Source organism: Scyliorhinus canicula, chromosome 5, assembly GCF_902713615.1.
Source record: "Scyliorhinus canicula chromosome 5, sScyCan1.1, whole genome shotgun sequence".
Classification (NCBI taxonomy): domain Eukaryota; kingdom Metazoa; phylum Chordata; class Chondrichthyes; order Carcharhiniformes; family Scyliorhinidae; genus Scyliorhinus; species Scyliorhinus canicula.
This window is the reverse complement of record NC_052150.1, coordinates 145,711,570-145,736,788: the sequence shown is the minus strand read 5'-3', so window position 1 is coordinate 145,736,788 and position 25,219 is coordinate 145,711,570. Positions and strand designations below refer to the sequence as shown.

General features: G+C 42.6%; 1 protein-coding gene across 1 annotated transcript in view; it reads left to right on the top strand.

Annotated features, from left to right (window-relative positions):
- The first annotated feature begins 797 nt into the window (after positions 1–797).
- The window catches only part of cntnap2a (contactin associated protein 2a), a 2,445,269-nt gene continuing 2,420,847 nt past the window's right edge, over positions 798–25,219 (top strand). The window contains exon 1 of the mRNA XM_038797786.1: positions 798–1,130. Coding sequence (XP_038653714.1) covers positions 1,034–1,130 — 97 coding nt within the window. The 5' untranslated portion in view covers positions 798–1,033. The remainder of the gene's footprint in view (positions 1,131–25,219) is intronic.

Genomic DNA, 25,219 nt, shown 5'->3' with positions numbered 1-25,219 from the left:
GGTAATGTGCACATAAGTAAATACAGGTAGATGTCCTTACTTCCACCACATGCTAATTTGACGTTATTCATCGCCATAATGTGTTTTTTTAAAAAAACAATTTAAGATTTCCCTCACCGGGAAACATATGAAACTAGGACGTTTTTAATAGTTCATTTTAACAGCTGGGGCAATGCGTACAATAACTCGAAGCGTATTCCCCACCTGTCAAAACTGTGTGCCCAACTTATTTTCAGTTGGATATTCCCCAGTCCCCCTCCCCACCTCCGAGTCAGCAATCACTTATTTCGCTCCGTCTGTGCGTTTCCCCCTCTCTTCATCTGGACGTGCGGGAACCTTAACGCAGCTCGGAAATCTATGCAGTAACACACTGCGGTCAAATATTAATCAGCCGGCGGCTGAGAATGTGGCAGCGGGCGGTAGGACCGCACGGACATCGCGGAGTGTGCGGCTGGAGCGGCGCTCCGCTTTCAACTCCGATGGGGGAGGCCGCAGGGCGATACCATCTGCCGGGGGCAGAGAGGGGGGGGTGTGTGTGAGGGGAGAGCAGCGGGCAAAAAACCAAACCCAATACATCTCGTTTTAGACACCCTCCCTCATCTTGCACCTGTTGTGGTTGGGGGAGGAAAGCCGGGCGCGCGATTGCAAGAGGCCAGCCCAGCTGGCGGGGAAAGACATGGAGAGTGAGTGCCCCCCCCCCCCCCTTACTCCTGGTCCTGTTGACTGGAGCTGTGAGGTGGGTGGCAGCAACAACAGGAGAGCGGAGGGAGGGAGGGAGAGCTGGTTGGCTGGGAGGAGTGACAGAAACAGAGTCAGAGAGAGAGAGGAAGCTGAAGCAGGATTTTAATCATAGAGCCTGAGTGAGAGGCAGAGAGAGAGAGAGAGAGCAGCGGGCTCTCGCCTCACCACTGGCACCACTATCTCCACATTGATGCTCCGCTCTGTCAGCGAGAAGGCGGAAGGGGCCGTTGTTCCTACATTAGTTTTGCCTACCTTGCCATTATTTGCGGACCGGCTCTGAATCAACTGGACCATGTTTGGGCTCCTTCTGCGCAGGATAACGGCGCTTTTCTGGATTTGCATCATCATCATCACCAGCGGCAGCTGGAGCGTGGGGCTGGCAGCATCCCGTAAGTAGACAACATCAGCAGCAGTTGTGCAAAAGCTCAAGACAGGCAGCCGAAGCGGGCGGCTGGCAGATTCGGGCACGCTTTCAGACAGGGGCTCTTGGAGCTGCCAACGGTTTTGCCAGCATTTCCCAAGCTCTGCGGTACCCTGCAATACGAAGTGCTGAAACTGCAATCTTCCTCCCTCTCCCGAAGCAGCCTGCGTGCAAGGGAGCAATCGAGCCTATAGATCGATGCGGGCATCTATCTTGTGGTTTATTTATTTTCAATTATTATTTATTTGCAGCGCTTCATGTTCACTCTTCTTGATCTGAGTCGTGCGATGGGTGGACCTAAAACATATTCCTGGCCCATTGCAGTACTTTTATTATTTAGGACAGTCTGCTTCAATGAGTTAAGTCTGGATAGTACCATTACGACCGGATTATATGTGCACTTGTTTTGCAGGTGACACAATGCATGTCACATCTTCCGATTTAGAGGAACCTACTTGACTTAGGGTTTCAATAAATGCTGCATGATGTAAAATCCTCAATGAATTAAAAACTGAAAGATATCTTTAAACTGAACCCCTCAAAAACTGATCTTTTCTTCATATGGAAAAGGAGAGTTAGACTTTTTTTTGTTATATTTTACAGTAGATATGTTTTTCGTCGTAAATGACAGATTGGGGAAACTAAATGCCATATGTATCGAAGCATTTTTCCTTTACAATGTTACTTCCTAATTTTAATGTCGACGCAAATTGCAGCTGGACCGGTGGTGTGGTATTGTGGCAATTTATAACTCGGTACTTGGAGCCACTCCGCTGATCGCATAATCTGTTTCCTGAAAGGAGCGTTGTTGGGATGCTCGCTTTAATATGTTTGTGCCCTGTTAACTTAGCAAGCAGTTTTGATCAGTTAAGTGGAAGCCACTGCGATTTTACGTTCCTAACAGTGCGACTGCAGAGCCGAGTTGAACCGAGCAAAGCGATCTCCTCCAAGCTCGCCGCAGACTGCCTCGGTCTCTGCCTTAACTTTTAAGGATGCTGCAGTTGGTAGTTGCTGACAGTGTGGGAGGCGCTGGCCAGTACCCTTCAGCCGCGTAGCCCTGTATCTGCGGGATACTTCCCAGAATGGCACCCAGCAACGCGGGAAGAAGAAGCGTTTACTCACCTGAGATCAGATAGAAGGAGCTTTCACATTCTCACCATTGCCGCCAGGTTTCCTGAATGTTGATGAAAATAGTGTCCATTTTAACATTTTAAAAAAATACTTCGGACAAGCAGTATAGATGATATGGAAATTCCGTGGTCAAGAGTGCAAAATAAGTATTTTAAACTTTAAAAAATAATAATGGGTATTTAAATATTGTAACAAGGGAAGGTTGTCTTGAAGATGTTCGCCACAGATCAGTGCAAGATAGTGTAGAATAAGGTTTAAATAAGGTTCATAGGTAGACGATTTTTTTTTCTTCAGATTTTAGATGCTGGGGATGTGCTATGTAAATATCGCAGGCAGGTTCGGTTTTGTAATCCCCTATTGAAATTCTAACTTCCCTTAAGTAAATCATGTTAAGCGTTGATGTGGTTAATACGATACAACGAAGTGGCAGTACAGAAAATAACTCCTTCAATTTTAAACGCCAGTGTATACTTATCCGAGAAGTTATTATGCTCGAGTTCTGTGTGAATTACAAAATAAGAGTAACCTCGCTCGCAGAAAATGTCTATAATTCCTATTTTTTTCTGAATCATGGGTGACATTTAGAGTTCTAATGGACGTGAAGCCAAAGGCAAAAAGCAAGAATTATTCTCGCAGTACTCTCCATAGATCACTTTCAGCTTTGGCTAACTTGCATTCTCTTGCCTGGGTGGATAGATTGATTTTGAACATTTTCTTTTCCTGCTAAGGTACTGCCAATATCAATGTTCCCAGTGGCGTTTTCAACAAAGGTACTGGGGGGTACCCTTTTTTTATTCATTCGTCTCATGGCATACCAGATGGTCGTTTAATATAAGGTCATGACAGTTTTTGCCTTAGATTTTATTCCTTTGACAGTTCGGGGACTAACCATTTCCATGTTCTGTAGGGAAGGTAGGAGGTGTATATGGTGTGAGGGGAGGATAATACATTGCATAAGCTAACAGTAAAATCAATGAGAAGCCTAAATATAGCTGGATTTGTGAGCATACAGTCTGGTTCAGAAAGATAGGTATAGAACAACAAGATAAATGAGTGGTATATGGGAAATGGTAGGATGGGCTCGAGGCTGAAAATGAGGAATAGATTATTAAAATATAAGGTGTGCACATGCTATTGAGTCATCTCTGACATTATTAGCTAGTATAATGTAATTTGAACCTGTATCTTGGATGGTAATCTAATAGAATTGAAATCAAAAGCTGAGAGATAACTGTTGCAATATAACCTTCAGGAGAGCAAATGGCAACATTTGTCTTTACTGTCTAAGAAAAGGACTTGAACTGAGAAAAAAATATTTGGAGAGGTCACAGGAAAGTGCTCTAATGTTTATATTTGTGCCCTGTAAGAACTTTACCTGACAATAAGTCCCAGATTCAATCAGACAACCAGAATTTTACTTTTGCTTGAGTGGTGGAATCACCATGATTTTATATCTTGTCAATCAAATTTTCGCAAATCGCTACATTTTAACTAAATGTGGTTCATAGATAAGCATCCCTGGGAAGATCAAAGAATGACATATTATTATGGAAACTGCACCTGAAGTGCTGCCCACTGGGATGAGTTTGAATGGTGGGATGGTGTGGAAGAATTGGATAAGGAGAACAATCTATCAAATATTTATGGAGGACTGATTTTGAAAAATATAACACTGAGTTCCTGTGTCTCAGTTCCTAATGACCTGTTGTAGGGCCACGTAGTTGATGCTTTGAAGTCCTTGTGTGGGCGACAGTTCAAAAATATACCCAGCAGGAGGTGAGCTTCCTCTAACCAACATTATTTACTGCTGTTTCTGCATCAGAAATTTATACTGAGGCACATGAGATGAATTTTCTTGTAATGTACACACATTTTGCAGAAGTCTAATAGGAACTTATGGGGTATAGACGAACAACTGGCTAAAAGCCAAGAATTTTTTTTTGGAAAAATAGAGTTGTGCAAAAACCATTGGAGGAAATAGCGGGTGGTTGGATGTCTTAAAATATGCAAAGAAACTAAAGAGCTAGTTTTGTGCTGTGCTGGGTATCCATCTAGTTCAAAGGCTGGTTTGACAGATGCGTTGAGTTTGAAGAACCAAGATTATTGCAGTTTCAATTCCAAGTACCCTATAATTTGGTATAATGATGCAGTCTCAACTGCTGAACAAAAATCGTTTTTCTTAATTTATGAAACTCATACACTCAGTTCATTCAGAAATGGAGTACAGTTTCGATTTATATGGGGTGAAATTCAACTTCAGAGGATGGAGGATGCAATATGGGAATGAGTAATGCTGTCCGTTATATATATATAGTAGAAGATCATAGATCATCGAATGATTGGAATAGACTGCAAAACCTCATGCCATATCAGTGGGCAATGTAACCCTCTTCATTCTTTCCTCCACCATATTTCCTTTTAGTCCCTGTGGTATCTGTGACATCACCCAGAATCCATAATAAACATTAAACTCTGCTCAATGTTGTTTTATCTTCTATTCTTCATTAATAAAGCATGATCGTGAACTGGATTTTATATTCACTACAACAACACCATAAGTTTAGGTTTTATTTATGTTGCATTTTTATATCAAAACTAACTTTGATGATACAACATGTTATAGTAGGTAACATGAAGATTGACTGCTCCGCAATATATTTCTTCAATTCTTATGATCTAAATGCAAGTTTAACTTTTAAATGAGATTTGTACTCTGTTAGAGACTAAATTTAAATCTTGGCCCTTGGTAGAATTGCAGAGAACCCCAGGAGGATGAAATTCACCTTTGGTTGGGGTGCAATATGGGTGGTAGTGGATCAGCCATTCTTCAGCAACAGTGCAGAAGGAGGTCATTTGGCCCATCATGTTTGCACCGACCCTTCAAAAGAGCCCTTTACTCAGGTCCACTCCCCAATCCACCCTGCCCTATCCTGTAACCCCATAACCTAACCTGCACATCTCTGGACACTGAGGGCAATTTAGCATGACCATTCCACCTAATGTGCTCATCTTTGGACTGTGAGAGGAAACCGGAGCACTTAGAGGAAACCCATGCAGATAGAGGGAGACAGTCACCCAAGATTGGAATTAAACTCGGAGTCCCTGGCACTGTGAGGCAGCAGTGCTGACCACTATGCCACCGTGCCTTCCTCCCACTTTCTCCTGCTTTTCCATTCCAGTGATTCAGAGGAAAGCCAAACAATTGCCAAATGAATGGCTGATCCTCTGCCACCCATATTGTGTCCTCTATCAAATGTGAATTTTACCCTCATTGGGTTCTCTGCAATTCTAATGAGGACCAAGAGTTAAGTTTTGTCTGTAACAGAGTACAAATCTCATATAAAAGTTAAAGTGGCATTTAGATCAAAAGAACTGAACAAATATATCGTGGAGCAGTCAATCTTCATGTTACATGCTACGACATGTTGTATTGTCAAAGTTAGTTATGATATAAAAATTATAAAAATTATGCAGCATAAATAAAACCTACGCTTATGGTTTTGTGTCATGAATATAAAATCCAGTTCATGACCATGCTTTGTGAATGAAGAATAGAAGATAAATAACTTGATCAGAATTTAATGTTCATTATGGATTCTGAGCGATGTCACAGACACCATACAGACTAAAAGCAAAGATGGTGAAGGAAAGAATGAAGAGGGTTAAACAACCCTCTGATATGACCTGATATTTTCCAGTCTACTCCAATTATTGAGCTTAATCTTCAGTAAATCCCAGTCATCAATTAATTATTCAGTCTATATTGTGTTTCTATGGAGAGTGTCATACTGCTGACCACAGGTGACATGAAGTTGTGTGATAGCAAGAAGTTCTCAATAGAAAATGATTCCTGCTATAGTGAGAAGATCCTATGATTGCTCATTTATAGCAATAATATTTATTTATAATAATAATGATTTATTTTTCAGATTTATCTTCATACATCTATGTTCAAGCTATTTCAAGATGTTTTCCTGTTTAATTTATTTATGGTCTTTGATTTATTTGCCACAACGTTCAAGAAAGGTGGTTTTACTTTTTTCGTTAAGGTGTTGCAACTTAGTTCAGCAATTGTATGCCAATAAAAAATGATGTGGGGGGATACTTGAAGTGGACAAAAGAGAGTTGATGGGATTAAACATTTACCTCTAGAAGCAGGTACCTTGTTATATTGAACTTGTTAATGTGTGCAACTGTGAGGGACAAAACATGCGAAGATCTAACCCTAATGTGAAGATTTACCATTGTCACAGCGTCATCAGTGCGGTACAATGCCTCATGCTTCCTCTCCGAAAAAAAGTGGGGAGTCAGAGGAAATCCATTCTGAACCACATTCACTCCTCTTCTGGTGTCAAGCTCGGCACAGCATTGGCTAAAACATAGAAAATGGGGCAGCACGGTGGCCTAGTGGTTAGCACAACCGCCTCACGGTGCTGAGGTCCCAGGTTCGATCCCGGCTCTGGGTCACTGTCCGTGTGGAGTTTGCACATTCTCCCCGTGTCTGCGTGGGTTTCGCCCCCACAACCCAAAAATGTGCAGAGTAGGTGGATTGGCCACGCTAAATTGCCCCTTAATTGGAAAAAAATAATTGGGTAATCTAAATTTATTAAAAAAAAACATAGAAAATGGTTTTGCTTTACCTTTGCAGGTGAAGTTTGCATGGCGTGATAAATCCAAGAGCAAGCCAGGAGAGAGTGGCTGGTTAATATGATAATTTTTAAAAAAATGAGGTGTTTGAATTTCAGGAATTTTCTAAATAATATCTAAAGGACCACTGTTGTCCTTTTGGTAATTTAAGGCTGACTGAGTTCCGTCTGAACTCTAATTTGGTACTACCCTATTGTTCATGAAATATAAAAATTCTTGCTTTGTGAAATTTTGCAATATGGTTTTTAGGTTGATGGCAGTTTTACAGTAGACACTTTTAGGGATGCTTTTACTCTTACTTGTAAAGATGCAATTGCAGCTCTAAATGGCAGCATTGACTGCAACTGATAAAAGTCCCAACCAACTTTTTGGTGTCAGTGGTGTCCTGTTATTTCATTATTATTAATGCAGCATTCTATTTTCTTTGCCATGAAGTTGAAGTGATTGTATTTTCTCATTCTTAAAAATCATTACAATGTAGCCCTTGCTCTTCTACTGATGGTATCTCTGAAAATGTTTCAGTTATGTTTTTTAAATTGGTAGTCAGCATATTTCATTGTGTTGATTTTAATTGCATTTATACTCTCGAGCCAGAGCACATTCTCCTTAAATGGCAAATAATTGATGTTGCGCTCAAACTCTACTCATTTAAAAACAAAATCCAATTAAGAGGCGATTTAGCGTAGCCAATCCATCTACCCTGCACATCTGTGGGTTGTGGAGGTGAGACCCACGCAGACATGGGGAGAATGTGCAAACACCAAACGGGCAGTGAGCAGGGACCGGGATTGAACTTGAGTCCTCAGCAGCAGTGCTAACCAATGCAAACTCCACACAGACAGTGACCCGGGTCTGGGATTGAACTTCAGTGCGAACCAATGCGCCACCATGCCGCGCCTCAAAGGGTGGGAATGGAAGGATACGGACTCCGTAAGTGCAGACAGTTTTAGTTTAGGCAGGTACCATGGTCGGCGCAGGCTTGGTAGGCCGAAGGGCCTGTTCTTGTGCTGTGTTGTTCTTTGTTCTTTGTTCCATTCATAATCATAAAATAGTACATCTGACACTCAGAATCAGATATGTGCTTTTAGAAAAAAAAATATGTTTTTCAAAATATGTGCATGTGTTGTGAAGAGATTTTACCAAAACATTGCTCCATTTCATGCAGTGGTCAGGACCTGTTTCCAGACTGTTGTATTTAATTTTGCTGGAGGATAGTCACAATCCCATTTTGTTTGCCGTGTGAATGTGAGAAAGAGGTGGACTTTTTAATATAAACTTGTCTTCAGTGAATATTTTGGGTCGCCCAACCAAAAGAAACTGAAAGCAACATCCATAAGAATTTAGAAACATGATTTTGGCTGCAAAAGGCAAGGTAAAATGTATTTCTAGCTATGCTGTAGCATGTGCTCACTTTGTACAGCTTCTTAGTACTGATACTTGCTATAAGATTTAATTTGGGAAAGGCTAAGACCAATATTGAAGTATGGCATAGTGGTTAGCACTGTGGCGTCACAGTGCCAGGGTCCCAGGTTTGATTCATGGCTTGGGTCACTGTCTGTACAGAGTCTGCCCTGTTCTCCCTGTGTCTGCGTGGGTTTCCTCTGGGTGCTCCCGTTTCCTCCCACAAGTCCCGCAAGATGTGCTGTTAGGTAATTTGGCCATTCTGAATTCTCCCTCTGTGTACCAGAACAGGTGCTGGAATGTGGCAACTAGCAGTAACTTCATTGCAGTGTTAATCTAAGCCTATTTGTGACAATAAAGATTATTATTATTAAGGAATAGAAGTGAAGACTTTTTAAAAGATTTTTTAGCCCAGAAGAGAAGTCATCAGTGAAAGGTGAGAAGACCGGTCCTTTTTGTCAGAAAGAGTACCACAATTATTGACCTTGCATTATTCCAGATCCTCTGGAGAAACAAAAAATGACTTTGGCCTGATAGTTACTTGATATGTTTGGGTATAAAATTACTGCTGCAGAGAAAATGAGCTGAAATGAACTCAATTGCAAAGCAATATATAATAGTTTTTATTCTGCAACGCTTTTCCCATAGATTCAATACCCTCAAGTTTATCTTAACTATTATTTATAATCTTCTGAGACACCATGCAACATCATCTCCTGCATTGTCAAATGAGGGTTATTACATTTTCAACAAAAGAAGGTTCCTTTCCACTACTGTATTAGGCTCACTTTTTAAAAAGCAGATCAGCAGATTTTCCTGTGTGAAACACATTCCACAACACCGCCCTCTTCTATGACTCTTCCTTTCCGTCTGTGACGCAATTTTTGTTTTTGGGATAAGCTGCCAGCCAAAGTCCCATTTTAAGTCCTCTGATTCAGACTTGCCCCACTCTATTTCTTGGGAGAATTTTATTCCATCCTTGCAGTTTCTCCATTTTTACTACAGGTACTTTGAATGCATTTCCTGCTCTGTTGACCTCCCTTCTTCCTCTTCCCGTGTGGGTTTCCTCTGGGTGCTCCGGTTAACTCCCACAGTCCAAAGATGTGAAGGTATGGTGGATTGGCCATGATCAATACGGAGATAGGATGGGGGAGTGGGCCTTGGTAAAGTTCTCTTTTGGAGGGTCAGTGCAGATTCAATGGGCCGAATGGCCTCCTTCTGCACTGTCGGAATTCAGTGAGATTTATGAGATTATCCTTCCACAGCCATTTGGTTCCACTTGCCCTCACCTTCCAATCCACCAGCCCATTTAATGAATCATCCTGCACCATTTCCACTTCTTTCAGCATGATGCGATCACCAAACATATCTTTCCTTTCCCTCCCCTCACCTTACAGCATTCCCTCTGTAACATTATTGCAAGAAGAGTTGAGTATAAAAGTAAAGATGTCTTACTGTAATTATCTAACAGCCTTGTCAGAGTGCACCTGGAATATTATGTATAGCTTTGGTCTCCTTACCTCAGGAAATATATACTTACCCTGGAGGGAATGCACCAAAGGTTCACCCGACTGTTTCCTGGGATGGAGAGAAACATAGATTGGGCTTTTCTTCTATGTCGTTCAGAAGAATGAAAGGTGATCTCATTGAAGCATACAAAATTCTTATAGGGATGACAGGATAGATGCAGGAAGAAAGTTTCCTCTGGCTGGGTTGGGGTGGGGGGGGGGGGGGGGGTGGGGGGGGGGGCAGTGGGTGGGGGGACGTGTCGTAGATGCTGGTGGATCTAGAATCAGGGGACACAGTCCAAGGATAAAGGGCAGGCCATTGTGGACTGGGATGAGCAGGTATTTGTTCACTCAGAGGAGAGTGAATTTTTGGAATTCTTGTTCCAGAGGACTGTGAAGACTCAGTCATTGAATGTGAGCTAAGACCGATAGATTTCTACATATTAAAAACTTCATAGTGCAGAAAAATCATGTTGCAGCGGAAGGTCAGCCAATGCTTAGTTGCATGGTGGAGCAGACTCAGAGGACTGAATGGCCTACTCCTGCTCTTATTTATTGTGTTCTTTTGTTAACTTTAATAAGGAGTCCAGACTGAGTAAAATAATCATTACAGGGACCATTGACACCACCCAATGAACGAAGTGCACAGGCCGAATAATTCCCAGACTTTCTAAACGCTGAAATTCAGTCTCAACCTTTTCCACTATGGCGTAGTGAACTAGGAGGGCATGAAAATATCGGGGCTGGGCTTTCGGGTCTACCTGGATTTTAGCCACAACCCTTTTAATGGTGCCCAAACCAGGCTGGAATACCTCCGGAAATTTGGTCAGCACACAGACCACTAGATCCCACTTGGAGGATATGCTGCCAATCCAACTGCAGCTGGTGTAGCCAAATATGGCCCAATAGTCTAGAGCCGCTTCCTTGCACAACAATGAGGGGAGGCGCACTGATTGGCACCTATAAACCACTGGAGTGAAGATGGACCCCATGATACTTAGTCGTTCCACTGTATAAATGGCCAAATGACTGCTGTATCAGCCAAAGACAAAGTATGCACTCCTTGTTTGATCAGACCAAAAGTGCTCTGTGCCACCACAGCACTCCCAGCTCCATTTGGAGCATATGACCATTCACTTGTATCGGAACATGAATTCTGCCAAACAGTTCAGCTGCATCTCAGGCTCATTCTCTGCCTCCTCTGCATCATCCAGATCCAAGGCCTGATCTCGGGGCTGACACCTACCTCGACCTGGGTGCCGAAAGCACTGGCCCTCCTGCTGTCTGTGGATATGCCGAGACCAGTGTCCACATGTCGCTAACGGACCCCAATCGCCCTCAGTCATGTTCAGGGATATCACATTTCTCGGCGGCCGGCTCTTCACCCAGAAGCCAGAGTCGCCGCGGTGTTCGGACTGGGCTGCGGGTATACCACGTGAGGGGTGACACCCCAAAACATTCACCTCCATCCCTTGTATCTCCTAGATGCCACATTCCTTGCTTTCTTGGGACAGGGAGATCAGCACCATTTGCTGAAACGTTAGGGAGTGTTCACCCAAAAGCTTTTTCTGAGTTTCCATGTTATTGATACCGCAGACCAAGCGATTGCGGAGCATATCGGACAAAATAGTTCTATACTCAAAAAACTAGGCTATCTTCCGTAGCTGAGATACAAACTCAGGGACGGATTCACGGTAGATCTCTCTGCCATATTAAACAATATCTTTGAACGATTATCGATGGGGTTGGGTTAAAGTATTGGCCCGCATTTGCCATGAGCTGGTTGAATGATTGCGTATCTGGCATCACCGGGTATGTGAGACTCTGGTTCACCCTGAATGTATGTGGTCCACACGCCATCAACAGTATGACTGTCTGGCGCTCGTTCTCTGTGATATTGTTGGCCCAGAATACATAATTCATTTTGTTCAGCATATTAGTTCCAGTCTTCAACACTGGCGTCAAATGCATCTAACCACCCAAAAGAGACATGGAGAATCAAAGAAATCCAAACCTGGGCTCAGAAAATTATGTAGGTGGCTCAACTGAGTAGGTCTCAGCATCGACAGCAAACCAGTTTACTCCTCAGCGCCAGTTTAATAAAGAGACGGGGAGTCCACATTGCGTAAAGTGAGAACAAATTTGTATTTACACAAATAATATATACACTACCCTGTTTCCCGCTAGTCGGTTTCTTACTGGATGACTTATATACAGTGGTTAATTGAAATACCCTGCCCCTTGTGGGGGTGCTCGTACTTGACAAGGAGCACGGGGAAGACAAGCATTCTCACCCTGTCAATCCCGTGTGGGATATTACACATAATACATTCCATAGCTGGGAGGCTAAATGCAGATTGAGTGATTGATTTGCTGAACGTCTCCGGTGTTACCCTGAACTTCTGCTTGCCTGCCATTTTGATTCTGTTCTCCGCCCCCTACACTGTTTTACTGAAATTCATAGAAAGCTTGAGGCACTTTACAATCTTTTGGATGTAACATCTATTTCAGTAGTTTCAGATCATAGGCACTGCTCCTATTTTTATGGACAACAGATGCTGAATAGATTTGACTATTCACTCATGCCCTCTACACTACCACACACCTTTCCTTTTGTTCCCTCTACCACTCCTCTGACCTTCCTTGCCTCTGTACTTGGTTAGAATTTGTTCCATCTCTAACACTTCCCAGTCTGACAAAAAGTCATCAGCCTGAAATGTGGGAAAGGTGTGATGGAGTTTGGGATAGGATTTTAATACTCAAAGAAGTGTGTGTGTTGAGTTGGATGGCATGTAAAAAATGTTAAAACTCTAAATCTTTGTCCCAGCATGCCTCTAACTCACCTCCAAACCACTCTATTCTTGTTTGAATGGAGGTAACCCATATAACCACAAGTAACCCACATCTCGGAGTTAGTTTGGCCTTTTAACTATTATGATGAGGCTATGTACCACATATTTTAAACTTAACCATGATTTTCAGGCCTCAGAAAAGCTGGTGTCTAATGGGAGGCAGGGATAGGTATATCCCGGTGGTAAGTGGTCTTCCACATTTCTTTACATTTACGATATGTGGGCATCATTGGCAAGTTGAACATTTATTTCCCACCCATGCTTGCCACCAAGAAGGTGCTATTAAGCCGTCTTCTTTAACTGCTGCAGTCACTGTGGTGAAGGTACATACACAATGCAGTTCGAGAGAGAGCTCCAAGATTTTGACTCAGCGATAGGGAAGGGACAATGATATATTTCCATGTCAAGTCAGTGTATGACTTGGAAGAGGATTTGCAGGTGATGGAATTTTGATTTTCCTATGCACCAGTTGCTCTTATCATTCTTGCTGATGGAAATTGTGGAGTGGACGGTGATGTCAAAGAAGCCTAGGTGAATTACTATAGTGAATCTTGTAGGTGGTTCACACAGCAGCCACCACTTATGTTTGAGGAAGCAAATGATTGAGGTGGTGTAGGTGCATAGATTTCCCTGAATAGTATTGCACTTCTTGAATGTCATTGGAGCCTCACTAGTCCAAGTGAGTATTCCATTGCACTCCTGATTTGTGCCCCGTACATAGTCGACAGGGATTGGGGAATCAAGAGGTGGGTTATCTGCCGCATAATAACCAGCCTCTGACCTGCTCTTGAAGACACAATATTCATGTAGCATATCTAGTTAAGTTTCTGGTCAATGATAAAATCCAGGATGCTAATTGTGGGGGATTTAGCAGTTGAAATCCTATTGAAAATTAAGATTACTCTCTGATTACAGATGGTTATTACCTGATCCTTTGTTAGTGCAAAAAGTTGATTGCCACACATCAGCTGAATCCTGAATGTTTTCAACGACTTGCTGTGTGTGGACATAGACTGCTTCATTGTCTGAGAGGTTGTAAAGGTGATTGATTGATCACTGTGAAATCATAAGTGTACATCCACATTGCTGAGCCTAAAATGAAGGGAAGGTCATTGATATAGCAGGTGAAGATGGTTGAGCCTTGGGCACTACCCTGAGGATCTCCTCCAGCAATATCCTCAAGCTGAGAAGGTTGGTCTCCAAAATCACAACCACCTCACTATGTCGTTGGCCTCGAGAACTTCAAGAAGTTCCCTTTGTGCTGGGTATGACCAGTGAAGAGTTTTTTGCTGATTCCAACTTCCTACAATTTTACTGGGGCTCCTTTAAGCCAGACTCAGTCAAATCTTGATGCCAAGAGCAGAAAATCAAACTCTCGTCCATGTCTTGCATTCAGATCATTTTACCAGAGGCAATTGGCGCGATTCTCAGTTGGTGGGTTCCTTTGTTTCGCCAACAGCGCACTCACGCCCATGGATTTCCCAATGGCATGGGGGTGGTCACAATGGGAAACCCCATTTGCCAGCTGCTGGGATGAAGGATCCTGCTGCCGGTGGGGGCACGCCGCTCCAGAAAACGGGCCTGGCGGGACAGATAATCCTGCCCAATGAGTTTGGTGAGTCTTTTTTGGAGATGAGTCCACAGCTGCCCTTAATTCTGCTCATTCACCACAAGATAGTTTTATCTGGGGAACGGGCAGCATTGCTGTAGCATACATGAAAATTAGCTTTGGTCACAAAGGACCATGGACATCTATTTTCCATGGAGAGGCAAATAGTTTTATATCATTTGAGAGGCATCACTCTTTGTTTGGAGCAAAGCTGGAGTGATGCCTGGATCCAAGTGGCCCTGACAGAATCCAAACTGATCATTAGTGAACAAGTCATTGGGGAGAAGGTGTCACTCAATAGCACTGTAAATTACACCTTCCGTCACTTTGATTGAGAGTAGGCTGATGAAGTGGTAATTGGCTAGATTACTTGCCCTACTTTTTGTGGACAGGACATGGTCAGATAGTTACCAGTGATGTAGCTGTACTTGAGCTCGAGGCACAGCTAGTTTTGGAGCACAACCTTTCAGTGCTGCAGTCAGGATGTTGTCAGATCCACATCAAGCATGGGAGAAGGTACAGAGCTACTATAGTATTGAACTTGTGCGGGTGGCATCATTCTATACCATACCCTAGCCACCTAGTCGACTGAGCTAACCAAGTGGATACACATTTTCACAAGTTAAGTTATTCCTTCATGGGTGTGTGTATAACAGGCAAGCTCCCATCTTTTGCCCATCCATAACTGCCTTGAACTGAATGGTTTGCCAGCTAGGCCATTTTGGAGGAATGTTGAGTCTACCACAATGCTTTGAGCCTGGAGTTACATGTAGGCCTGGCCAGGTTAGGCTGGCAGATTTCCTTCCCTAAAGGGGCCATTAATAAACTAGATGGTTTTTCAACAGTAATCAATCATAATTTCCTGTTCACCATTACTTTCCGTTACATTATTTTCCGGAATAATTAATCACATTTAAATTGCACAAGTTGCCTTGAGGGTATTTGAATCCATGTCTCCAGAGCACTGGGTTACTCATCCAGTTACATTATCACGACACCACTGTCTCCCTTGTCGTTTTTTAAAAAATTAGATTGCTTTTGATTTTATATGGTATTTTAATTAACTTTGCAACCTCTCTCTTTTGGGGGAGAGAGTTCCAGCTTTTCGCTCCCCATTCCGTAAATAATTGTTTCCTGATTTCACTGTTAAATGACCTGGTTCATATTTGAAGGTGATACCATTTGTTCTAGGTTTCTCTAAACTGATTCAATCATACTTGTCCAGCTGGTATGCATTTCTTATAGGAGATCCAAGATGTGGTTGGCGAGAAAACATTTGATACCACATGCTTGAATGTGTTGTGCTTTTTTTACATTATAATTTGTCAGCATCGAAAGTTAGTCTTAAGAATCCAGCTGCAAAGGAAACGATCAAAGCACAACATGACTTGCGAAGGCAACTTGTTCCCATGGGTGAATCAATTCACTATTTGCAAGAATGAAGCAGTGGGCAGCCAAATATATTAATACCCTCAGGGAACAAATTATCATTGCTGTAACAGATCACAGCAATAATACTTTGGGTATCAATGTTATAGCATCTAACATTACATATTTTAATTATTCAAGTAAAGCGCTTATTCCATAAGACAAGATGTGCAATTTATTCCCCTGCATTCATTACATATTTACTGAAGCAGATACTGTTGCCTTGCAATAGGTTTTATGCTGAAACTCTATGCGGAACTCAGTGTGATAAAATATTTGATTTAAAATACTACTAATGCTAGAACTTCAAAATAAAAATGGGAAATGCTAAAATACTACATACAGTAAGGCAACTCGTTGGTTTTCTCTCGAGATCCAGATAAACCAATGGTCAGTTTCCAGCATTTTCTGTCTTTGTTTTAAAATAATATTATTCCTTTTATTGCATTTCAACCATCTCATAATGTTAGAATGGCCAATCATACGTCTAAGAGGAAATATTAGAAAAAGGTTGGCAGCTTTTCTCTAAGACCGCCAAATATTTGGAGGAAATAAATATATGAATTGTATAAAAATCAAACTCACCTTCAGCTGTTTAGCTTTGGGTCATTGTGTTTTAATCAAGGGCAGACATTAAATTGTCCTTGCCCCTGGATAAGTATTCCTTTCTTCTACTTACCTCTGCTGTTAGTCCAGGTACTGAGGAGCTTAAATTCAATGATAATGTCTGTTCAGGGTCACAAACTTCTGTCAGAGGTCTTCATGTGACTGAACAGGCTAATTTTCAACCCATACATCTTTGGGGACATAGGGAAGTGGTATTTGACTGCAGGATTTGCTTTTTACTCTTTTCTTCTCTGCCAGCACTCTGCCTCATCGATGCATGATGCTGCTGATGGACAAATGTTGGCCATTCGGAACACGTGGTAAAAAGCCACTCCCGGTAATTACGGTTGATGCTGCCATACTTTTAAGGAGATATTCAACTGTCTTTGAAGTGATTTCTTTGTCCTACCCTGGGACGTTGGTCATTTGAGAGTTGAGAACAGTTTTGGACATATATCTGCTGTAAGTTTGTGATTACGTTGTCTTATCTGAGAGATTACTGGTTCCTCACATCTTACCAGTAACTTTGTAACATGTGTGCATTGAAATAGTTTGATTTTTGTACAGCAGTAATGGACATCACGTGGCCTCCAAACATCTGTGCCCAATTCAGCTGTCTTCAGCTGAAGGATTCTGATAAATGGCTGGAAAGCAGACCGGGTTAAGAATGCAATCAATGTGAGGAAGGCTGGAGGAGAGGCTGTAGAAGAGGTGGGCAGTCAGGGTTTGGAGAGGCGCACCCCCCAGCACTTGAGGAAAGCCTGCAGCCTCTCCGAACCCTGACTGCGCACCTCACCTCCAGCCTTCCTCACATTGATTGCATTCTTAACCCCTTCAGTGGCAGGCCGCGTTTCCCGCTGCCCAACGCCAGGAAATAATTTGGCATCTCATTATCGGGCCCATACACCGGGATCATACCCCAACGTGAAATAATATATCACAGCGGCGTGATGTCAGAACAGGCTGAGGTGTGCACCAGGCGAGCAGTACTCCTTGTGGAACTCGGAGTTGAGCACAATGCTCGCAGAGTGACTCTGCACTGGGGGGGGGGGGGGGGGAGGGGCTGCAGTGGTGCCAGGGGATCGGCAGTGCGGTGGTGGGGGGGGGGGGGGGGGGGCTGGTGTGTGTGCCCGGGGGTCCAAAATTTCCCTTAGTGTTGGGTGGGGTTACTGAGTTATGGGGATAGGGTAGATTTGCGGGCTTGGATAGGGTGCTCTTTCGAAGAGCCGCTGCAGACTCAATGGGACGAATGGCCTCCTTCTGCACTGTAAATTCTATGGTTCCAGGAGACGCACTTGTGTGAAGAATGTTACCAGGTGTGTTCGCAGTGCGCTCAGACAGCCTTTAAATATTGCGCCCGGATGGTGCGCTGAGGTGATGATGGGGTGGATGAATCAGAGGCTGCCTGCCAGTGATACAGCGTGGTGGAAAAAGCTGCCATTGTCGTTGGCGGGCTTAATGCTCCTTTTCCCTCATGACATTGGACTTTGCTGATATCAGAGATAAGCCAGGCCATTGTTTTTGAAACATTGTACGACTGAGCATCTTGCTGGGTCTTAACTTGTATTATTTGATAAACATCTAGTATGGTCTATATTCTTTCAATTTTTAATTGGCCTAATATATTATTTTTCACCTTTGGAAGGGACGAGAAAATGTGATGGCAACTCTTGTGTTCTCCAGTGGTCATTACAAAGCAGTTGAGTCTGCTGATCCTGGCACAGAGAGTGTAATTTAATGCTCCCCAGAGCGAGTTTGGAGTTGGAGCGGCGGGATTGGGTGGAAGGATGCAGGTTAGAGATCTTGTTGCCATCCTGACTGGTTGAAATGCTTGTAGGGACCTTCCCACCCAGAAGCCAGTTGAGTCACTTCTGTGGCCACGAAAAACCACTTTACGGCTTCAACCTATTAACACAGGCATTCAACCAGGACAGGGACTCGCCATCCTCGGTGGTTGCCCAGCATGCCCGGTCGTGTTTGGGTGGTTTGCAAGTGGCCTGCTGGGGGAATCCCACGTTCGCGAGCACTCAACTCAACTCAATCGGAGAACCCAGCATCAGGAAGAATGAACGCCTGCAGGAAACCACTCATCCGCCCTTGCTTCTAACCACTTCCACCCTCACCAATGGCTCCTCCTGTGAACCCCATCTCACCCAGTGCCACCATTCCCCAGGAATCTATCAGCAATCTCTGCTGAAGGCCCATTGTCATACCAGCAGTTGCTAATGCTCCAGCTGGCCTCTGATTGGCTCCTACTGGTGGGATTTCCACCTTAATGGGGCCTGAATCAGACTGGAAGCTTGATATTGCCCGAGTAAGTGACTGGTAGACAACCAGTTTAATCTCTAAGTTCATTCTGTTTGTCACATTTTCTTACTGTTTTTCTTAGTTTTCACAATTAAAAGGCATTTTTAAAAAAGATCATTGAGCTCTTGTAGAAGTGTTTAATGACCAACATTTGCAGATAGGAATAACTATTGCAATACCTTGAACTATTGTAAAATTAGCGATTTCTTGAGAAGTTTTCACTCTCCACAAAATTAATGATTTTTAAAAACGCTCTTGCTTGTGGAAAAAGGACCTTGCGTAGATTCATTCTAGTATTTAACATCAGGCTGGCACAATTATAATCCTTGAATATTTGTTCTGTCGTCACAAGGAATGATTGAGAACACTGCTGGTAACTCATGTTGCCATTCCTTCTTCCCCATATCTTTGTGAATATAACCTTAATTCTTCTTCTGCTTCTTCAGTTCTCTGCCCAAAAGTAGGTCTGACCCACAGAACCATAACCCCAGCCAGAATCAGCAGCAATAGGTAGTTATGATAGAGGCTCCAATTTCTTTCCTTCATGAGGCTGACCAGGAATCTCTCTTCCTTGTATCTCTTTTTGCAGGTGTATGTGGGAAGAATTTACGAGTTGATACCCATTTGGTCACATTATGAATGCACCTTCCTTGACCATCAATCCGTGGGTTGGTACTTGAACCTGAAGCTTTTGGCTTAGAGGCAGGGACACTATATTTTGTGCCCCAATCCATTAATTAAATATTCCAAAAAGAACTCTGTTGGTTACTGTCCTACAGCCACAGATTTTCTGTTTATCATCTCTATTTTCTGCTGCTAAATCAATTTTCGGTCCAATTAGTTAATGGAAACTTAATCCTCTTTATAAACCTTGTATGTGGAACCTTATCAAACACCTTCTGACATTCCAAATAGATTATGCCCACTGGATTATCCTCATCAACCAGTTCATTTACTTTGTTGTAAATACCTTGGCGACAATCCAATTGCCAATACAATTGATATAAAATATTATGAACAATTGCAGTCACTTGTGATTTTTATTTGAATTCATATTAACGTGGATAATAAATTAGATAAATTTAGTTCAATGTTTCTAGACGAGTATATAGTTAGGTTGTACTTATAATGCAATTGATATAAAATATTATGAACAATTGCAGTCACTTGTGATTTTTATTTGAATTCATGTTAACGTGGATAATAAATTAGATAAATTTAGTTAAAGGTTTCTAGACAAGCATTATAAGTACGACCTAACTATATACTCTGGTACAAAATGTTCTTAACTATACTCACAGATACTAATGAAAACAGGCTCTTCAGATCTTCAAGCCTGTTCTGCCATTCTATTTGATCACAGGTGATTCTAAATTACTTTTGTCCAGCTGCTTTGATATGACATCCATCTAATAGCTAACAATAATGGTCACAGTATTAGTTACCTTTCCATCCCTTTTGATTTTTTTTAATGTTCTCTTCCGAGTTATTCCAATTTCTTACTTTAAATAGTCTTTCCTATATGGTTGGTAAGTTGGCTGGTTATTGGCTGGTAAGTGGACTTTGACTGGTAGAGACATTGCCATGGAGAGTGCACCAGTTGAAACTCATTGATAGTTAACTGCCAAGCAGTGTTTGAAATTTAAACCAAGCATTTCATATATTGCACAAATTCATGAATGGTCCCAAGACCATCACTTGCGACCCCTGAAAAGTGCACAATCTACTTCAGGTTACTCTGGGAGGGAAAGGTATCTCAAATATTAGAGCCACAGGTGAAGCTAGCTATTACATGCTTTTACTGTGGTATTTGCCATGAACAGGATGCTGCTGTCAAGTCAAAAAGACATCCCGCCATCACACACAAATGAGTAATGTGGTTATATGGATTTCCGTGTGACAATGTGATGCTAGTATTGCAGGCTGTATATCCCAAAGACTGGTGGATCACGTCGAACAGCATGTCCCTTCCAATATTCACAATGGGAAGGGCACAGATCTTAACCAACCTGCCCTTGATTGCAAAGTCCAAAACACAATGTCCAACATTAGATGCGGTTCCACGATTAGCTCACATTTTCTAAATAATCCTCAGCATGCTAATAATTCATATGTACACATATTGTGCCTGTTCCTAAACAAAACAAATAACAGCCATTGGCTGGTTCAATTCCTCTGGGAAATGCCTTAAACTATCAGAGTCAAGCTGCCTGGTCTAAATTTCAAATAATGCTTTGTTTTTAACTATCAGTTGCCATCAACTAATGCACCCTCCATTGCAATGCCTCTACTATTCAAAGTCCACTTGCCAACCAATCGCATCTCATACAGCATAAATTGTTGGTTGCCCTTTTATACTGGTATTCTTGTGTAGTGGCCTGAGTGCAAGTAAAACAGTTTGACAGAAAATGACTCTTTTTCAGCAATTTCTCATTTTACTTTTTGATATTTTGTTAATTGTCTCCTAATGGTTCTTTTTCTGTTTAAATTTGACTATGTTAGTTTTGGACATTCCTGGATGCGTGATGTGTAAAACCTGTGATGAATTTAGCCCTTCTGTCCAATCATTGCTTGATTTATTATCACATGTACCCAAATAGAGTGCAAATATTTTTTCTACGGCCAAGGGAACGTACACAGTATGTACACGGTAGACAAAAAGAATAATCGACAAATTATGTCGACAGTAAGTAATTGGTTACAGTGTAGAACAGGGGCCAAACAAATCAAATACGACATGACCAAGAACAACATAGGGCATTGTGAATAGTGTTCTTAGAGGGAACAGATCAGTCTGAGGGAGAGTCGTTGAGGAGTCTAATAGCTGTGGGGAAGAAGCTTTTCCTATGTTTCGATGTGCGGGTCTTCAGACTTCTGTATCTTCTGCCTGATGGAAGGGTGTGGAAGAGGGCAAATCCTGGGTGGGATGGGGTCTCTGACAATGCTGTCTGCCTACCTGAGGCAGCGGGAGATGTAGACAGAATCAATGGGAGGGTGGCAAGCTTGTGTAATGCGTTGGGCTGAGTTCACCAGACTGCAGTTTCTTGTTATCTTGGGCTGAGTAGTTGTCATACCAGGCTGTGATGCAGTCAGATAGGAAGCTCTCTATGGCATATCTGTAGACATTTGTGAGAGTTGGTGCAGACATGCCAAATTTATTTTGCTTCTCTAGGAGGTAGAGACGTTGTTGGGCTTTCTTGACTGTTGCATAAATGTGAGTAAACCAGGACAGACTGTTGGTGATGATGACCCCCAGGAACTTAAAGCTATCGACCATCTCCACTTCGGAGCCATTGATGTAGACGGGAGCGTGTGTCATATTATGCTTCCTGAAGTCGATGATCAGTTCCTTGGTTTTGCTGACTTTTAGAGAGAGGTTGTTTCCGGTACACCATGCAATCAAGTGATCTATCTCCCTTCTGCAGTCTTGACTCATCGTTGTTTGTGATACGACCCACCACAGGTGTATCATCTGCAAACTTATAGATCGAATTGGAGTTCAATCTTGCCACACAGTCGTGTGTGTATAGGGAGTGCAGTAGTGGACTGAGCACACATCCTTGCGGGACCCCGGTGTTGAGGACTATTGTGAAGGAGGTCCTGTACCTACCCTGACAGATTGCGGTCTGTTGGTGAGGAAGTCAAGGATCCAGCTGCACAGGGAGGGGTCAAGTCCAAAGTTGCAGTGTTTGGTTGTTAGTCTTGTTGGGATAATGGTGTTGAAGGCTGAGCTGTAGTTGATGAACACCAATCTTACATAGGTGTCCTTCTTGTTGAGGTGTTTGAGTGTTGATTGTAGGGCCAGGGAGATAGCATCTGCTGTGGACCGGTTGTGGCTATCGGAAAACTGCAATGGATCGAGACCTTTTGGGAGGCTGGCGTTAATCCATCTCATGACTAGCCGCTCGAAGCATTTCATGATAATAGATGCCAGGGCCACCGGTCGGCCATCGTTGAGGCCTGCTACCTTGTTCTTCTTTGGTCCTGGTATTATGTTGGTCTTCTTGAAGGAGGTGGGAAACTCAGAGCGGAGATGTGAGGTGGTGAAGATGTCTGCGCAGGATCTGAGTGCTCGCCCAGGAACTCTCCCTTTATAGATGAATAACTTTGAATGTTCTTTTAAATACTTAGCCACTTACAATTTGAAGGGTGAGTATTTAACCCATTAGGTTATTGACTTTTAATTACACCTGCTCATCAACATCCCCTGTTACAATCTTCCCAAAACGTCGTCACCAATCTGTGTCTTGCAGACCCATTCTAAATGTTTTTTTTAAGACCTAACAGCTCTTTAAACAAATACTAGCCTGTAATTCCAAGCTCAACCTCGGTTACTGAGTTTTAAACATTGCAGTTACATTTGTTATCCTCTGCTGCAACACTTGCATTTATGGAACATCTAAAAAATTTAATTTGTTTATTTCTTCCAGAAATTATTCACCTGATTTGATTACCATCTAGACCCGATTCCTATGTACAGTTAGAAGTTGGAGTTCACTCACAATATGTATTTCCTTTGGTCCTGTATTCAGGGGTGAAATAATTGAATCTGGAATTTAGATAAGGTTTTCAGTTGTTAATGTGAAAAATGTGTTCAATATAGTGGGACTGATTTTCTTCCTCGGGTGTAAACCAGTTCTAATTTAGTTAGTGATGCTTTAGCATGCGCCTGAATCGCTAGTGCAAATAACAGACAATTTTATGGTCTGTGGTCATTTGCATAATAACTTGCTACTCTGGGTGCAATCTCAAATGAGTCGAGGAATGACAGCTCCAGTGAGAAATGAATATTGTGAGTCAGGCAAATCAAAAGTGACGAGAACAATTCACGGAGAGTGTCATAGACAAGGGAAGGGAGCTAGAAAATCAGATAGCTTCTGGAGAAACATACATCGAAAATAGAAGCAGGGTGAGGCAAATTGAAACTTGAGCCTGCTACGCCATTCATTATGATCATGGCTGATCATCATGTTCAATACCATGACCCAGCCTTCCCCCCATATCCCTTGATCCCTATAGCCCCAAACGCTATATCTAATTCCTTCTTGAAATTACACAACCTTTCGGCATCAACTACTTTCTGTGGTAGTGAATTCCAAAGATCCACCACTCTCTGGGTGAAGAAAATTCTCCACACCTCGGTCTTAAAAGGTTTACCCCTTATCCTCAAACTATGACCCCTAGTTCTGGACTCCCCTACCATTGGGAACATTCTTTCTGAATCTACCCTGTCTGATCCTGTTTGACCCCTTCTCAATCTTCTAAACTCCAATGAATATATTCCTAACGGATTTAGTCTCTCCTCGTATGACAGTCTCACCATCCCAGGAATCAGTCTGATAAACTTTTGCTGCACTCCCTCTACAGCAAAACATCCATCCTCAGGTAAGGACACAAAAACTGCACACAATACTCCAGGTGTGGCCTCCCTAATGCTCTATACAATTACAGTAAAACATCCCTATTCTATATTCAAATCCTCTCGCTACGAAGGCCAACATACCGTTTGCCTTCATTACTGCCTGCTGTACCTGTGCACTTACTTTCAGCAACTTATGCATGAAGACATCAAGGTATTGCTGAGTATCCACCTTTCTCAATTTACACCTATAAGACCATAAGAAATAGGAGCAGAATTAGGCCACTCGGCCCATCGAGTCTGCTCCATCATTCAATCATGGCTGATATTTTTCTCATCCCCATTCTCCTGCCTTCTCCCCATGACCCCTGATCCCCTTATTAATCAAGAACCTATCTATCTCTGTCTTAAAGATACTCAGTGATTTGGCCTCCATCGCCTTCTGCGGCAAAGAGTTCTACAGATTCACCACCCCCTGGCTGAAGAAATTCCTCCTCATCTCTGTTTTAAAGGATCGTCCCTTTAGTCTGAGATTGTGTCCTCTGCTTCTAGTTATTCCTACAGGTGGAAACATCCTATCTATCTCCACTCTATCCAGACCTCACAGTATCCTGCAATTTTCAATAAGATCCCACCTCACCCTTCTAAACTCCAACAAGTACAGACCCAGAGTCCTCAACCGTTCCTCATACGACAAGCTCTTCATTCCAGGGATCATTCTTGTGAACCTCCTCTGGACTCTTTCCAAGGCCAGAACATCCTTCCTTAGACACAGGGCCCAAACTGCTCACAATACTCCAAATGGGGTCTGACCAGAGCCTTCTACAGCCTCAGAAGTACATCCCTGCTCTTATAGTCTAGCCCTCTTGACATGAATGCTAACATTGCATTTGCCTTCCAAACTGCTGACTGAACCTGCACGTTAACCTTAAGAGAATCGTGAACAAGGACTCCCAAGTCCCTTTGTGCTTCTGACTTCCTCAGCATCTCCCCATTTAGAAAATAGTCTATGCCTCCATTTCTCCCCCCAAAGTGCATAACCTCTCACTTTTCCACATTGTATTCCACCTGTCACTTCTTTGCCTATTCTCCTAGCCTGACCAAGTTCTTCTGCATCCCACCTGCTTCCTCAATACTACCTGACCCTCCACAGATCTTTGTATCATCTGCAAACTATTCAAGTGATAATCTGTCTTCCTACTTTTGCTA